General features: G+C 42.0%; 1 protein-coding gene across 2 annotated transcripts in view; it reads right to left on the minus strand.

The window, feature by feature from the left end:
• Positions 1-14,975, minus strand: part of nsmfb (NMDA receptor synaptonuclear signaling and neuronal migration factor b) — a 31,492-nt gene extending 16,517 nt beyond the window's left edge. Inside the window, exons 1-5 of one of the 2 annotated variants that reach the window (XM_086112281.1) lie at positions 14,733-14,975; positions 6,531-6,592; positions 5,291-6,034; positions 4,532-4,604; positions 2,699-2,767 (exon numbers count right to left, since the gene is read on the minus strand). In XM_086112281.1, coding sequence (XP_085968407.1) covers positions 2,699-2,767; positions 4,532-4,604; positions 5,291-6,034; positions 6,531-6,592; positions 14,733-14,842 — 1,058 coding nt within the window. In that variant the 5' untranslated portion in view covers positions 14,843-14,975. The remainder of the gene's footprint in view (positions 1-2,698; positions 2,768-4,531; positions 4,605-5,290; positions 6,035-6,530; positions 6,593-14,732) is intronic. The other variant, XM_086112282.1, reaches the window with a different exon arrangement.
• Between the last annotated feature and the right edge of the window lie 3,736 nt (positions 14,976-18,711).

Genomic DNA, 18,711 nt, shown 5'->3' on the forward strand with positions numbered 1-18,711 from the left:
TGATAGAACAAAACGGGAGATTTCACAATTACTGAAATCATCGACAGTAAATTTGAGAAAATTAAAAAGCTCCATGGCGCACAAGCAGGACTACTGACATCCTTGAAACTCAAGAGATGGGATGACATGCATTCCTCTAAGGCATAGGTGTCAAAGTCAGGTCCTGGAGGGCCGCTGCCCTGCATGTTTTCCAAGTCTCCCTGTTGCAACACACCTGATTCAAATGAACAGGTTCAATGTCAGGTTTGCGCAGAGCTGGCTGATGATCTAATCATTTGAATCTGGTGGTGTTGCAACAGGGAGACTTGGAAAACATGCAGGGCAGCGGCCCTCCAGGACCTGACTTTGACACCTATGCAGTCTAAGGAATCAACCTGTTGCATTTTTGCAATCACAAAGACTGACGGATAGTCGAATATGAGTTTGTAATTTATTTTGTTATTCATTGGAAATATTGTGGCATGACCATAAAAGAAAATCACCCCAATTACTTTGTGAGTACTTTTTGAAAACCAAATCCATTTAAATTTGATCTTTGTTTTTTTTTTTTTTGTTTTGTTTTTTTGTAATTCTTAGACATTGTGCTGCTACTCTATATAGTTAAAGGCATTCCATGTCAGTGCTGGCTGAGGGAGTCGTGAATGCAGAGCCTAAAATAGATCCTCCCCTCCTCTGACTCATGCCTCTATCAGTCAGCAAACACTTTTTACTGAGTGACAACAGCTTTTAAAATCACTTCACAACCACACAGCGAGTCTGGTGTCAAATTCATGCCGGTGTGTGTGCAAAGTATCTCCTGTGACCTTTGCAGCAAAAAAAAAAAACGTCCTTGCATATTGATGCAGGTATAAATTGTAAATCTGAATGAGGTGCACCTCTCTGTTAAAAGCCTGGTATTTCGAAGTCTGATCAGGCACTCACACATGAGCTCACACAAACAGGCACACAAAGAAAATTTTCCCTTGCCTGGTTTAAAATGTTGAAAGACAACTTTCTCTCTGACGCATACGGTCCACTCTCAAACACAGATGGCAAGAACCCCAACACGAAGCATTAAGTAAAGACACTGAGTGAATTCCTTGAACCACAGTTCCACCAAGTAGTCTGCTTCAGTTCAATTTGTCGCGCTAAATCCTTGACTGGTCAGTGGACAGCATCAAAGCTGGAAATAGCTGCATCAGCTATGGACAGTGATGTCCTGTTCGGTGTTTGACAGTCAGTGCCCTGATCTAAACCCAAAACAGCATACCGTATTTTCCGCACTAAAAGCCTTCCATTTTCTTAAATGCTCACAGTGCGGATTAAAATCCGATGCACCTTGTGTATGGTTATTACGGTAATATGCGGACCCCAAAATGGCTCCTTGCTAGACACGAACTGTACTTACAACGCAGAGTTCAAACTTAAGGCAATCGGGTTACGCAGTTGAACACGGAAATAGAGCGGCGGCAAGAGAGTTCAACGTTAACGAGTCAATGTTACAACTTGCTGTTGGTTAAGTGAATTGTATCGCTCCTTTATTAAACAAGTTTTACTGACATCTGATCGTTCTGTTGGCATTTCCTTCAGTGTAGCTCCATCTAGTGGATGCATTGTAGATTGCGTCTTATAATGCGGTACATCCAATATATGAAAAAAATTACGAAATAGGCCATTCGTTGAAGGTGCGCCTCATAATCCAGTGCGCCTTTTAGTGTGGAAAATACAGTTTGTTTGTTTTTTTATGTACGAAAAAAAGACCAAAGGCAGCAAGACCCACAAACAAGCGAAGAATGAAGGCCAGGAAAAGCATTTCAAGGAGAGACATTTCCTGGGTTTTTATCTAAATATTCAAAATTAGATATTACTTCTAAAACATTCACTTGTCCAAATATATCTCAAATAAAATTGTTAAATGCCACATTTGGGCAAAGCTGAAAGTCTGTACTTGTCTACAAAATCATGTCTTGAGTATATGAATTCAAATCTCTTCCATTTTATGCTACACAAAGGCCAAAAGTACACCAACAATGGCAAAGTTGTCCCGTGTCAAGTCCCGTAGAAGTAAATCAACCTTTCTGAATCTTAAATGTTATGATCAATATTATGGCATGACTTATGTCACTAATGTTCCCTTCACCAATTTCAAATGATCTTTAATTGTCAAGAAAGTTCTTTGAAAGATACACACTGCTTTTGAAATCTGATCCAATGTTCTTGAGCGGGCTTTGAAAAGAAAGTCACATTCATCCATTATCTAAATCGCTTTATCCTCACGAGGGTCGCTGGCGCGCCAGAGCCTATCCCAGCTGACTTCGGGCTATAGGTAGGGGACACCCTGAAGTGGTTGCCAGCCAAACGCAAAACCACAGTGAATTCTCCTTCTTTCGTATTTGACTTTACAGGTGTTCCAAGACTGTAGTAGCTCATCACACACGGGATATCTTTTAATGATGTGCCAATGTTTTGAATTAATAATAATACTACTACTGCTACTACTAATAATAGTAATAACAATAATAATAATGATTATTATTATAATGACGATGATGATTATTATTACTAGGCAGCATTAAAAAATCAACATTGTTTCTTTCGGGAAAGCGGAAATCCATATTTCCTAGGCAAGAAGATGAGTTTGTTGTTGTGCGACAGGGTTGTTGTTCAGCGGACGGTTTAGCTTTACACAGGACAGGACAGGAAAGCCAGGACAGGGTACCTCTCGATCACGGTGGCTGCATCCTGCTCTCTTTTCCGTCTCTTTTTCTCGGCAATGCCCCGGAAAGCCCTGCCAGAATGTCAAAGTGTTAAGCATGTACCGGGAGAAGGGTAGGGGGTAAAATTACGCTTCAACACGACCTGATTTGATGAGTTTTTCTGTCTGAACCAAATCGAATTCAAGGGTTAAACGTGTGAGCTGAGCTTGAATAGCTTCGTCATTTTGCTTTTAAGAGCAAAGTGAATCATTATAGGTCGTATCGAGGTGAATGAAGTTCTTAGAGTTATTTATGGATCGGCGAAAGTTATTGCAGAATGCACATTTCATACAGTACGGAAACACACCCACACACACACACTTGGAGGACCACAACACAAGATAGCAAAGAGACATGTTTTTAACTTAGAAACTAAATTTCAAGTTTGCCTTCTCAATATTATTATTCCTCGTGAACCACTTAGTTGATCACTTACTGGTATTGTCGATTGATAACCCGGAATTTTAGACAAGATTGAATTGGACCAAACCATTTGAAGGACTGCGCATCTTGGTCAGTAAGCACTGTCATTTGACCCTAAAGAGGACAGCAGTGGCTCTGTCATGATGTCAAACAGAATGAGCAGCAAGTGGCACCGTGTATCAAATATCAAATCATACCCGGCAGTCAGGTTTTGACTGACAAGAGCCACCAATGCACAAGAAATGTCTGTACAGTGAATATTATCACTGCCCAGCCCGTGAAAAGACCTTCTTTTCTCCACTGAATGCAAACAATATATCTTCCTCATGCTGTTTGTTTGTTGTCAAGCAAGTTTCATTTTACATACAAGAATGTCGCCAGGACTCGAAGATTCTCATCAGATTGTCACAAGAATACAATTATTTCTACATGATTTCTAGATTCATCGTGTTGGGTTTAGTCCTGTTTCCTACATACAGTTCATCTTCTCGTATCCATCAGATGTAGCGACGATTTACTGAAGGTGGCAATGGGTGTTTTTTCAAACAAGCAAATATGTGTTCTCAACATTACATTACATGCATCATCATGAATATTCTTTTTCATACCAGGACTGAGTATGTACATTCCACCTAACGGTATCACTGTGGCATTTCTTGACTTATTTGTAATGTATAAAGTGTATTACAATTTTGCTGATTTATTTTGCCAATTGTGCACCGTTGTTTTCTGATGGTAATACTCAGTCCAGCAAACAATGTGGTTCAAGAGGACAAAGGAAAGCGAATAGCACAGAGGTACAAGAGGCAATCATGGAGGGAGGGGAAAAAAAAGGTTGAAGATGCGATACTTGAAGTGAAACAAACAAGATGCCAAATATGCAGAGTGTGGGTGTGTGAAGGAATTACTCACGATATTCTACAGTCGTGATTTGGAAAGCCGCCACAGAGAAAGAAGTGGAAGAAGACAAGATTTAAGGTAAGCCAGAAGCACAGCCAGCCAAATATTCAGTAGGTATCAGTTGAACTGCATCATGTGACAGCTCACAGGGGAGTTCGCGTACGGCATGATCCCTCACCCAAATATTTTTGCTGAGCCACTCGAGCGGAAAACAAGAGTGTCTTTACATACCCCATCTTTCATATAGGGCACTAAAGTACATCAACAAATTACATGTGATCATAATATCACAATAAAATGTAAAGGAAATCAATATATTAAAACTTCACATTTTAGAGTGCCATTTTATTGCGGGCCACCAAAGGCCCGCTTGTGCTATAATCCAGTTTTTTAATCAGCAGACCTGACAGGAACTTGATCGAAAAATGATACACATTGAGGGAGAAGAAATGTAGATTCTATGCTGTACTTACGCTTGCATGGTGGTAGTTGCTGTCTGAAAACTCAACATATTCTCTTTGGGGAACCAGCTATCAGAACTGTCTTCTGAAATCACAAATATTAGAAAGTAGAATAACCACAAGTGAGTTTTACTGAAGTGCATAAGGCTCTTTAACGAAATAAGCAGTTTTTCTGCATTAGTTGAAGGTATACCGTATCATCTGACCTTCCAATGATTACCTTTTCCAAGGACAGCTTTCATGTAATATAGTTATGAAAATGTAAATCCATCCGTCCGTACATTTTGCTTCACTTGGAGAGTATATAAGTTAAATTTGGGCAGGACCCACCCTGGATTGAGATTCAAACCATGAACCTCAAAACTTTAAGGAAGACCTGGTCACCAGTAGGACCTAGTGTTGCCAAATTGGAAAATCATTCATCCTAAATATAGATAAATATCGATAAACCTCAGATAAACACATAACATACTCGATCTGTTGTGATTCATGAAGCAACTCCTTAGCCAAAATGCAGAAGCATTCTGAAAACAACTACAGTACTTCATTCGTTTGTACTTCAAGGAGTTATTGCTACAAGCATTTCCAAGTGTTTCAATAACGGGTTCAACAACTTTTTCTAGACACTACTTCTGCATTTCTGGTCCTAAGTCAGGTCAGATAGTCACTAGCTTTCTTGCAATGCTGAACTGAATAAACAGCATAGAAAATGAGTGAATAGATTACTACCTATAATTATTTGACCCATCATGACTTCTAACATGCATTTACCCCTGTCATCAGTAGATGTTCTTTCATCACTGTACATCCTCTCCAGTTTCTTATGGTGCTTCCTCCCATTCCGTGGTGAGGTATCCAGGTCCAAGGAGCGCTGGCTTTGACACGGGGCACGAATGCAGGCCACACAGTCTGGAGTGCTGTCATCTCTTGAACCTCTTTTCCTCATGCCCCAATCTCGTATATTACTAGCACTGTTAGAGCTCTGCAGTGACTGAGATGAAGACAAAGGCCCTCCACGATTCTGGCGGCCATGGTAACTGCGGTGATGGCTACTACGGTTGTGGCTACCCCGGGTTGATGCAGATGATCGCTGGTCGGGGTAAGATGAGTTATCGTATTGCGCTTGGGAAAGTGGGTCATCCTTGCCACACTTCAGCACCTCCAATTCCAGGCTTTCCTCACTGCCTTGGCCCAGAGTCATCCTCACCTCTTTTGTGATCGTGTACACCCTAGCTGGCTTCACTGTCACACTACCCTGTGCTTCTCTGGCACTTGGTGGGTTCTCTGTGGAGAGGCTTCGCTCAGCAGAGAGTCTACGTTTAGAAGGTGCCTGAGCTTTGAGTGGGTTAGCCTGAGGTTGGGCTTGTATCTGGGCACTACGATTGGATTGTCCAGCCTTGCTTGATTTTACTATGGGTAAAGAGTTGCTCTGTGGTGGCAGATTGTTGTTGTACGAGTGACTGGCGTCTGGACAGTCGCAGGTATGGCCAAGGAAGGTGTCAGACAACAGATGATCTACAGAAAAAAAAAATGAAAATGAGAATGGAAAAGTCAGTGGATGCTATTTAAAGATAAAAAAATAAATCTAATGGCTGACTACAATTTTATTGTCCAGGTGTTTTAGGGTTGACTACAAAGAAGTCCAGGATTCCAATATTCTAAGCGAAAATGGAAAATGTAAGAGAAAATGGAGTTGGTCTTCAGCCAAACAACATAACAGCAACTTTCCTTCTGTAAGATTTAGGAATGGGACATTGGGAATGTTGTCCATTCACCCAGAGTAACATTTGTGAAGTCTAAGGTCACTAATGTTCAATGAGATGGCTTGGTTGACAACATGTTCTAGTTGATCTCAAATGTGTTGAGGGAAGACCTCCTTGCTTTGTTAACATTCCATTCATTAAAAGTGGCATGAATGGTAACATTTTATGGAACAACTTGCTGTCCGAAGTGGGGGGGAAACAAAACATTTAATTCAGGTGAAACAACATGGTCTAATGACCTCACCTACCTGCTCTGTTGCGGTTCTCTGAATTTGTATTGGACAAATATTCTCCAAATGCTCTGGCAGCCCTGTTAAGACACGAGAAGTACACATGAAATAAAATGAAGTGTGCAACTAAAAAGAAATCCCCTTTATCAAAGATGGAGCGAAACCCCGGGCATGTCCACAGACAACAGGCCCTGAATGGCAGTTGCACGTTGACCCAGCACAGAAATGATTATCACCTCTGAGGCTTCACAACACCTGCTCATGCTGGAACTTAGTGCCCTGGGAAGAGTAGATTGGGCAAGCTCCGAAACAGGCTCGGCTCTTCTGGATAACAGGTACCTTACATATTAGTGAAGCCACAGCCAACTTAGTGCATAAACCTAATTTGGTGCCGGAAACTCTTAACAGAGCATTGTGGGCCACATAAGCCAAATTTCTAGAGAACAGAGCTTGACTCTTGGCCTGTATCAAATACAAAGCTGCTGGATGCGCGTCAGAGAAAGTCCACATGTATCATGAAACATGTTTCCAAGACACACCACTATAAGAAAGCCCGACTTGAATTTGTTTTCCAAAAATGTATTTTGCTAAAAATTGAATGATGTTGTGAAAACTATTACCGGTATGTATATTTGCCCCTTTTAACTGAACTACGTTGTTGCTCCTCAAATATCTTGAAATGAATTTGCTGTTCACAATTATTTGTCACTTTATTTTGATCTAGAATTTTATTTAGATTGTCCAGTTGACCTTCCCACAGTCAAGGACACATCCCGCAAATAGTAAAGGTCACACAGGCACGCAGGCACGCACAGGCGCACGTGTACAAAATCACGTGATTAGTCAGACTACACAGGTCTAGTATTCCAATAGGTAGATTCTTACACAGTTGTACTGAGCAGCACACATACAAATAAATAGGTTACACCTGCACTGTACGGCAGGCTGTCGACAAGCACTCAAACATAAATCTCCTGGGGCTCCAGTCAAATGGAATAGCCGTGTTGACGCCGTAGCCTATATGCCTTCTTGCTATGACACTCTAAGTAATTAAATATGAGGCCGCACGTGCAGCGGCGGCATTTCCAGTGAAGACTCCCCTCCCGGCTTGGATGAATCGGGGGGAGAAGGAGGCAGGACACGGGGAAGAAAATGCAATCATCCTTAATCTATCTGCATGACTCAGAGCACTTCTTATAAAAAATCCATATGCTAGCCTCTGAAGAGAGTGATGTCAACATGTTCACAGCCCAGTTCACAGAGGACAAAGCAAAGCAATGTTCAAAGTCAGCCCTGGACTTGATGAGTTTGTCTTGTCCTGAATACAATGTCACTTTCCTGCCAGACAGTTTGAAATATTAAACGTGAAGTGGATCTACAAAGTACATGACACGGCAAATGCACAAAAATATACAAAATCCCACGGTATGGGATGTATAGAAGACAACTGATTTTGTTTGTAGATGCTGACTGGTTGACAGATCAGACAATAATTCATCTCTTCGTGTAAATTGAATCATACAAATTGGCTCATGAAAAAGAGAATCATGAACTCCGTTTGAACCAAAAGCTTATTGTCATCACTGAATCTGTTCAATTGAATCACATGGCTGTGAGTTTCCCTTCCATTTCAGCACTTAGTCCTTGGCGAACGGCACACAAAAATGAGGAAACACAGTACTACCGACATACTAGTGTGATGAAACTGTCCGATTGTGCCTCATCTTGCTATGGCTGAGTGCAGCTGTACGATCAGCAGCTCTGCCATGTGCTTTTGGATTTTTTTTTTTCTACTGCATGTTTTCAGCCATGTGACATGGAGGGGGAGGAGGGAGCATAAGAAATACGGTGACAAGCGTCTATAAGACCGAAATAGAAAGTAAGCGCCGAGTGGGAAGTGGGATGATGATAAGAAAAATAAGCAAGGAATTTGTATTAAACAAGAAGAGAGACGATAGATGAAGACAAAGATCCAAAAAATGGATAGCATTATGTGCATGGGAGGTACTCAAATGAGGTTAATATGATTACTCGTCCACATTATTGTGGAGAAGAAGGACAAGTCAATGTATACGCTGAACAGTGTGGCGTATAAATGCCTCCCAGTGGGAGACATTAATGAGCAATGAATGGCACAAAGCTGGAGGGGCAAATATAGGAGCCTCCGTTGGAATGAAAGAAGGGACGGGGATTTTTGCTTTTGTGAAGAGTTTTGTGTTTGTTTACATGAGGTGCTTTCATGGTGGGGGGGGGGGGGGGTGATGCTTTCATACAACGGTACTGTATACAAACGCACAAGGTACAGAGCGCTTTAAAGGAGCCTGAAACACGTAACAAATGCAGTGCAGTCTTATTTAATGTAAGCATACTACACAGTACAAGAGAAAACATTGTTTGCTTTCACTTCAGTTGAGCAAATCTGAGATATTATATTATATAGATAATATAGATATCATTCTTAATTATATTGGTAGGATTTTTATCCCAGTTGTCTTCGGGCAGGAGGCGGGGGACACCCTGAACTGATTGTCAGCCAATCGCAAGGCACACATAGACAAGAGACCATTTGCGCACACAGACAATCACATCCCATTAGCCTGCCATGCACGTTTTTGGGAGGAAACCGGAGGAGCCAGAGAAAACCAACAGAGGCACGGGGAGAACAAACAAACTCCACACACGAAGGCCCAAGCACCTCTGCACTGTGAGGGGGACTTGCTATCCACTAGAAGGAATATATCCATCCATCCATCCATTTTCCAAACCGCTTTATCCTCACAAGGGTCGCGGGGGTTGCTGGAGCTTATCCCAGCTGTCTTCGGGCAATAGCCAGGGGAACCCCTGAACTGGTTGCCAGCCAATCGCAGGGCACACACAGACAAACAACCATCCATGCTCATACTCACACCTAGGGACAATTTCGAGTGTTCAATCAGCCTGCCATGCAAGGTTTTGGAATGTGGGAGGAAGCCAGAGTACCCGGAGAAAACCCACGCAGGCCTGGGGAGAACATGCAAACTCCACACAGGGAGACCGGAGCTGGAATCGAATCCGGTACCTCCGCACTGTGAGGTCGACGCGCGAACCACTGGAGCACTGGGCCGCCTTAGAGTGATCAATCAACCCGTTATGCATGTTTTTGGAACGTGGGAGGAGTACCTGGAAAAAAAAACCCCACGCAGGCATGGGGAGAGCATGCAAACTCCACATAGGAAGGCCGGGCGGCCGGATAGAAACCCACGACCTCTGCACTGTGAGGCGGACGTTCTAAGTTGACCATTGTGCCACCCTTACAGTATAATGTTACAGGTTTTAGATTATATCAACATTATATTCAATGGGCAGGTAAGTAAGCAGGCAAGAAGGAAGGAATGGAAAGAAGGAAGGAAGAAAGGAAGCAAGGAAGGAAGGAAATAACAAATTAATATGTCCACCATCCAAGCTCTCTACTCGAAGCACGGCATTGTGCACAGCTTTTCCTTTCAGGTGCTTCCATTTGGCCAATGGGTCAAACGAGTTGAAAGTCTCGTATCACCAGGGCAGTCCCTCACATTAGAGTCAAATCCACATACACTCCACGGTCTTCCCCCACCAAGTTTGCTTTACTCTGTGGCGTTCATAAGTTTTGGACTTCTTCATCTTTTGACAGCAAAACCAGTTTTTTGATCATCTGCTTCGTCGGCGAGTTCATCAGCTCATTCCCTCTGATAGTATTCGCTACATGAGCCAGACCTAGTCTTTCTGCCGAGGTGGCTATTGAACCAGAGATCATCCATACATCCGCCAAGTCTTGTGTCTTGTCCAGGGAAACCAAGACAACGAACGTCTTTGTACAACGATGAGATCAATTTCAGCTGAACTTGATGGAGAAACACCATTTACAAACCTGCCATGGAGCGACTCCCCAAGGAGTGGGGTGCAAAAAACTGCATGCAAAACATCTCATCCAGTTTGCATGGTATGAGGTTGGACAAGCATTTCTGCAGACGGCCCAGGGTTTCAAATGGGGAGACAGAGAGGAGATTTGGCGAAACAACACAGCCAAAGCTAGCCAATCATCAACCCTAATGTACCGCATGTCATGGATCATGTCATGTAAAACAGCACCTCAAACTAATATCAGGAGTTTCCAAAATACATTAATTTCTAATGCCATAAATTCATATTTGGGTAAATGAATTAAGTGTAATTAGATGGAAGGATGGGAAGCTAGATCAAGAGTGAGAATGCCTTCTTTGGGGTGGGGTAGGTGGGGTTAAGGATACAGTAGAAATCCGTGGTGAGACATTTTTCTTTAATTTTTCATGTTCCCAAATGTCATTTAAATAAAACAATTGCTTCAAGAAAGTTCCATAAAAGCCCAGGACATAACTTGCATGACTGCCCCGACAAAAAATCCACCCCAAGTCATACACACATTAACCTCTTTAACCTTCAACTCCAGTCTTCACTTAATCCTTTCAGTGCATAGGGCCAGTATCAAGACTATACATCCTCTTATTAGCATTACAATGACACTTTCTACAAAGGATACAATGTCATGCCAAACCAGTCAATATTCCAATATATTGTCATTACATTTATCCTTTCATGGCCATTATGTTACGAGTATTTGACCCCCAACAGGTAAGTCGATGAGGTCAACGATTTACATTTGGAGAGCTATTCCAACGGCGGCCACATAACTTAAAATGTTACCAAAGGAAGTGCTGTAGTCTACAGTGCTGTATCACAAATCTAAAGTCACAAAAAATAAATATTCGTCTCAAAAATAAACATTTTTGAGGGCATGCTAAACTATCATATACACAAGTTTCCGTTTCGTGAAACTAACACTTGCATGTAAGTAAGAACAATGATTTGTTCTTCCGATGTCTTTCAGTGCACCATCGAATTTTAACTCTGTGGGAGAATATTGAAGTTGTTGGGGGCCTGGGTGCATGAGCTGTAAATACAGAGAGCACACAGCGCCATTTGTAGACATTCTCAACCAATTGTCCACATCTTCCGCAGGCTCATGTTTGAATTTTCCACTCTGCCTGGTGTGGGACTCTACATGGTACAGCAATGTGTGGGAAAACTACTTCCATCCATCCATTCATCCATCCATCCACCCATCATCTGTACTGGTTATCCCCTCTAGGGTCGCAGGTGCGCTGGGACCTATCCCAGCTGACTTTGGAAGAGAAACCAAGTACACCTTGAGCTGGTCATGCAGGTTGGGTTATGTGTTTATATCTTCAATAAATCAATCAATCAAGCTGGTGACCGGAGAATCGCAGGACACATGGACAAAAAAGAAAAAAACAATGAACTCACATTTATGCCTATAGAAAACAGAGTTTTGAATGAACCTAGATTCCACGTTATGGGAATTTGGAGGAAACATCCAAACTCCACACGGAAAGGCTGACGCACGGATTTGAACCCACAGTGTTACCGCGAGACAAATGTGCTGACCAATCATCCACTGTATTGCCCGAAAAAAAAGCTTTAAAAGAGAAAAGTAAAAAAAATAAAAAATACTAATGTTAAAGCTGGGTGACAAAAGCTACAAATGTTACTGATGTTTCCTTTGCACCACTGCACTCCTTAGAAGCCCTTGTTTTTGGAATTTTTCAAGAGATAAAATAACAAGGTACTGTATATAAAAACTTATCTCATTATTTTTCCATGCAAAATGCCCAAGTTTTATGCACAGTATTACGCAGTTGAAATTCACAAGGATGTGTGACTGGGCGGCTGTGGCTCGGTTGGTATAGCCGGTCGTCAACTGGCTTGAAGGGTCCGCTGTTCAAATACCGGCTCCAACGGTCTGCAATTAGAATGTCCTGAACTCTAAATTGTCTCCATGTCTCCTTGTAAATGAAACCTGCTCTGAAATGCCTTATCTGGTTGTCAGAGATTTTCTCGGACAAAGTTAAAGAAATGACTCGGCACACGGGAGAATTGTCTTCGATATCGGCGGGAGCGGATCTCTGAGAGCGAACGACGGTTAGTTGCTCCGATGATACACACTCGGCTCCCTCTCCGCCGGTTCGAACTTTTATTGCAAAATACAAGAAAGACGCTGCCCCAGAGATTTGCATACCGCGCCCCCCGCCCCGGCCCCTCGGTAATGATCTGATCTACCCGAATACACAAGTCACAGACTTTGCTGATGACGAATGACCACCTGGGCGCGACAGCTGTTCCCAAACTGTCTTTTGGTATTCAACAACTCTTTGTTCCCAATTTGTTCATTCCCACTCTGTGATTGAATCTAGCCTTCTTCCATCTGTTCACCCCCCCTTGCTTTGACGTGATTACTCAAGAAAAGGCCCTCCGCCCAAACGGCCGATGCCTCTGCGCTGAGTATGTCCAGACATGCCCAAATTAACCGAAACCTTAAACATGATACAATTTTGTTCATAGATTTCTCTATCACTGGTTCACCAAAGAATACCGACAGTTTGATTTCTCAGAGAAAAGTGAGCTCTTCTCCTGCCGTTCACAGTAACAATACATGAGTATCCTTCAGAGGCTTTGATTGGAACACTGACTGGGATTCAAAGACACCACCATGTATTAATTGCCATTAAACCTTTAATTATTTGTCAGTGACGGTGCAGGAAAAACTGTGGAACACATTTTCCTGAAATGAAGTCCGTAAATAACGTAGACTACGAATCTGTGAGATGCTTCTAAAAGTATCAGGGGAAAAAAAAAAACATTCAGACACAGAGGCACTAAGGTAATATTACCATGTCCTTTGCCTACATTTGTTTGGCCAATTAGCCAAGCTGTTGAGAGGGCCGACAAATGAATTTGAAATGAATACAAGCCGCACACACGACAGATTCAAGGCTTCTTCAGGCCGGTTGCGAGTTCACAAATCAAAGCGCATTCGAGTCGGCTTTTAAACTGAGAACACACTGTTCTGACACAATGACCTTTAGTTGCAGTCCGCACCAATTCAAAATGAAATGTTGTTACAATTAGTGCAAGTCCACTGAGACCAGCTGGAGGTTATTACTTTTGTCAGTGAACAAATACAAATCAAAATTACTGCACGTTACAATATACATTACATAGAAACAACCTAAAATATAAATTTGGTTTGTAAAGGTAGCTTACTTCGGTTACTTGGCTTTTCTCTGGGATGGTTTACTGCACTTTGGAAGCTCTCAGTCCTGTAAAAGGTACACTAATCCAAATTTTCTACTTTATTTATTTTTTTAAACCAAACCAAAAAAAAACTTTTAGTAGAGGTTTAATGATTGCATAGAAATCTCATAAATAAACGTGACTGCCCCTGTTAGCCTGAAACTAGAGGGTAATTTAAATATTATTTCATATTTGTCAGCAGGCACTCTACGCTTATTTCCTTTCTGCTCTTTCAAATTGCGGTAGAAGTTGAACCGTTTTCCACGACGACGTTTGCATACCCGTCAACTCATACGGTTTAGCCATAGTTCATACGGATTTTGTGGTGAATCTTACGTATATGGCCGTATCGCACAAATCATACGGATTCTGAAAATTTCCGTTTTTTGTTCCCCCCCCCTAACGGGTAGTTCCGTTTGCTTTTGCCCAGAATGGTGCTCGTCTACTCGAATGCTTTCATTTCCGGAATACAACTCTGAACACAGTAATGTCACTAAGTAGAATGACGATTAGACATTAACCGGACATTGTATTATGGAGATGTACGATAAATATCATTGAACATTTGGGGTTTTCTGCCGTTATTTTGACATATAAAATGCTTTGGTATGTTATAAGGATTTTTTGCTCTTTATAAGGATTTTTTTTTTGGTAGTTTATACAGGTTGGCGCTCCGAAAAGTTGACAGGTATGCGTTTGGAACACGGCGAGCGAGCAGTCCAGTCAGTCCAAATTATTCTCTGCTACGGTACAATATTCTTCAATGCATATTTAAATGTGAGGAGGGTTTTCTTTTAGTCCGGCAACTTAAAAGTGAAACACACACACACACACACACACACACACACACACACACACACACACACACACACACACACACACACACACACACACACACACACACACACACACACACACACACACAAGAGGCGCGTCTATTATTTCACAAGTCTCGACCACATGTTTTTCCAAGCATCACTTGAAGCTCTCATACTCACTCGCAACGTTCTGCAGCAGTTCACACACGGTACAGCTTTATTTTAATTAAATGAGCTCACAATTGTGGCGACTCACCGAACTTTTGCGGCCACGGATGATATCGCATCACTCCTCAGATTCTTCCTTTTGGACGCCGCAGTTCCCATGCTGAAGTGGACACGAACCGAGGAGAAAGCGCGGACCATTCCCCACTGTTCGACGAGAGAAATTAACAAGAACAAAACAAAAAAAAGAAAAGGGGAAAGACAATCGGTCACAATTTCAAGTTTTCGTATTTGACCTAATTTACGCGTAGTAGCAGCTGCAGTGCTGCGAACTGGGAGAAGAGCCGCGTGCGAGAGACGTGATGCTCAGCTCTGCACTCACGTACCCACCAGTCCGGAAAGGAAGTTAGGACCATATATGGAAGAGCAACCCGCCTGTCTCGTGCGCACGTGCACTGGTTGGGCGTGGGCAGAAGCTGAGGAGGATGTCAAAAACAAAGGTACCTTGACATGACTGACGAATCGAATTGAGCAAGCTTTCAACTCAATTTGCTTCCATATCAAATCAATATTCCCCACTGAAATGTCATGGATCACTACTGATTGCAAATTGCGGCTCTCAACACAACGAAAAAAAAAAAAGAAATCCAGGTTAAAAAAAAACATTTCCAATCCCAATTCCAATGAAGTTTGGACATTGTGTAATTTGCAAATCATGAGTGTGGGCGTGGATGGTTGTTCGTCTCTGTGTGCCCTGCGATTGGCTGGCAACTGATACAGGGTGTCCCCCGCCTACTGCCCGGAGGCGGCTGGGATAGGCTCCAGCACCCCCCGCGACCCTAGTGAGGATCAAGCGGTTCGGAAAATGGATGGATGGATGTTCACCTTGGATTGAATCGAATACACTACAAAGACAGGATATTTAATGTACAAACCGATAAACTTTGTTGTTTTGAGCAAATAATCATTCACTTAGAATTTTATGGCTGCACCGCGTTCCACAAAAGCTGGGACAGGGTCATGTTTAATCAACACTATTACATCACCTTTTCTGAACGCCATTCAATAAACGTTTGGAATCTGAAGACACTCATTGTTGAAGCTTTGTAGGTGGAATTCTTTAAAAAAAAAAAAAAGGATTTTATTGAGGTATGTATCAAAATGAAGTGACATGAAATTAAAATGCAAACAAAATATATGGCGATGTAACCATTCTCTGATGGGTTACTGTAATTTTATCGGAATTTGTTAGCAACCTGATTGTCAACCTGAATGTGCATTATTTTTCTGGCTCAGTACAGTACGAACCACTGGACCACTGGGCCGCCCACTATTTATTATGAACTGCTATTTATTAGCAACTGTTATTTATTTGTTTGGACACTTTTTCAACTAAATAAAATGAATGATATCCGTGTGTCTAGTTTCTGTATCACTTTGATCTTCGCGCTTGTGTTTTCCTGCTCGCAGTGCAATCCTGGTCTATAATAATCTTTTGAGTGAACATTGATGCCCACTACTTTTCCAAATGCATTGTTGGTAATTTTGAGTGCCCTACATTTATCCTCCTTGGACATTCGGACAGCCTTATAAAATGGAGGAATCCCTTAATAGCACACTAAATAGGGACTGGTGTGCACACTTGGAAACAGCCCCGGGCTTTCACGATGACATTACATTAGTTTAGCAATTAGCATAGCTTCTCCGGCTTTCCCTAAATTTATTACTCCTCATAATCCCTTTGTGAAAAAGATTCTTGTAAATATTGTACCTTAACTCGCTAATATTTTCAAGGTTGATGTGCACATAAGCACAAGTGGGCATTGTCAGTCGGGTGAGTATGTCAGTGACCTTCCGTCAGCGTTTCAGGCCGTCCCGGTCCGTCCGAGTCGTCGGCAACAGCCGTACAGTGTTGAAAACGCACTTACTGATACAATGTCTCACGCAGGTGTTGCACACCTGACACAGCCAAATACAGGAAGAATGAAAACTAAAATGTTGTACCTTTCATTCCCACAGACCTCAATGACATGTGTCGCATATTGTCTTTATTTCACCAATCATAATAATATTTCCAAACTATTTTTTATGGGCTTTAGTTTCTTCCAGGCCTAGTACAAGATCAATTAGCACCTTGAAATGCAAATGCATTATCTCATGCCTCCTCCTTTCCTTTTTCAGGGTGAACCCGTTCAGCCACACAAATCATCTCAAGCCACTGAATATATCAGCGATTTTATTTTCTCTTGGATTGTAAAAAGCAAGACAGAGGTGACTCCAGAACAAGCTGATGGATCCTGGCCTGTGCAATACATGTGCAGAATAAAGGTGGTGGTGGTGGGGGTGGGGGGGGGGGTTGGAGGAGGGTGATAATAATTGTAACCTTCGTCAAGGAGACGAGATCCAATCCAATCTCAATAAGTCAGCAGTTGGCATGTGATTATGAGTGGCCAATTAGATACAAGTGCCCTCCCTCCACAACGCCTCCTGGTGATGGATCGGGTTCCACTGAACACACCCAACACTTAGTTTGTGACCAATAATGGTGAGAGATCGGATCAGAGGACAGGATGGTCGCATGAGTTGAACGAGGAGGACATTTAGGGCATAGTGAAGGCGAAACCCCACCAGCATCCCTTGATCAATGCAGTTTGGATGAATGTAAAAATGTATCATTATACACAAAGTCTACCTATCACTGTCCGCCTTGACCAGTGTCCTCTCCTCGACCTTTCTCGCTTAATACTCCTGACCCTTCAAACAAAAGAAAAAAGAAAAAAAACCACACACCCTCCCCTCTTGTGCCCTCGACTGAATCTTGCTTTTGACTGCGACATACAGTATGTATACAGTGTTCCTGTTTTGCCAACAAGTGCTTTGATAAACGTGTGTGTGTATAATTTTCCATATACATGCAAACACGAATAATCAGATTGGCTAAACAGGACAAGTCATTGGAAATGTCAAACTTGTGTCATAGCATGATTCATAATTTCCAAAATGACGAATGTGACTTTCAACCGGCTACACCTCTTTTGTTATTTGCCAAGTAAATAAGGCACATCTCCAATCAGCGTGTGCTGAGCCTCTCCTTGATTGTCCCAGAGGACACACACTGGATGCTCTTGACCCAAATAACTCAATGTGGCGTAGCAGCCTGCCAGACGAGAGCAGCAGGGGAAATGCTGATGATTCCTGGCAGAGTTATGGATGACAGAACACAATTTGGAATTTATAGACAAAATAAAATATATTCAGTGTGATTAGAAATACAAATTCCCAGTTTAAAAAGCTATTGTCTGTAATTAATATTATTACCTGTGGTTGAGCAAATTCTATTTTCTAAGTGAGGCCACTGCAAACCTGAGAGCTTAATGCTAGTAAAGCCATTATTTAACAGCACAGCAGTCGAATGCTGCTCTTTTTGCTGCATAGGACAGCTTGAGGACACTCGTCCTCAAGACTCTAACCAGTATTGGTATATTTATGTTTTTTGTTGTTGTTGTTTTTTTTTTAATACACTTGTGTGTGGGCAAAGGGATTTTGACCACGCGGTAGGGAAGATCGGATATTTTTTTGAAATACTGCTTTAAAGTATCAATTTAACAACATTTTAAATCACAAAATATTAATATACGGTACTGTACTGTGAAAAGTAATCTGCACGGGGTCATATATAAATGTATTCTTGGTTAATCTGTACTGCTCCAAGACAGAGCTTTTTCCACATCATTATTAGCCGAGGTGTGATGTGTCTGTGGAGCTGGCAGTGATATGAGGGTTGTGCAGCTGTTTTTAGATGTCTGACGATGAGATGACGCACACCCTGGTTGCTTTTTACACCATCACACCGGAAACAACAGTACAAAAAATTGTCTTATGATCAAACGTCAAATGTGTCATTGGGGGTGATTTAGTTCAAAACTTGCTCTTCCAAGTGAGCAAAGTAGTGGTTTGAACTACTTCTCAAAGTTCCTTTAATGGCCATTAATACTGTAGGACTGGAAACACTGATTGTGTTTTTATTTGAAAGTTGCAGGGATAAGCTCCTGTCCCAGTGGCATTCCATA

Source organism: Hippocampus guttulatus, chromosome 5, assembly GCF_054856545.1.
Source record: "Hippocampus guttulatus isolate MCC_2025c chromosome 5, RoL_Hgut_1.0, whole genome shotgun sequence".
Classification (NCBI taxonomy): Eukaryota; Metazoa; Chordata; class Actinopteri; order Syngnathiformes; family Syngnathidae; genus Hippocampus; species Hippocampus guttulatus.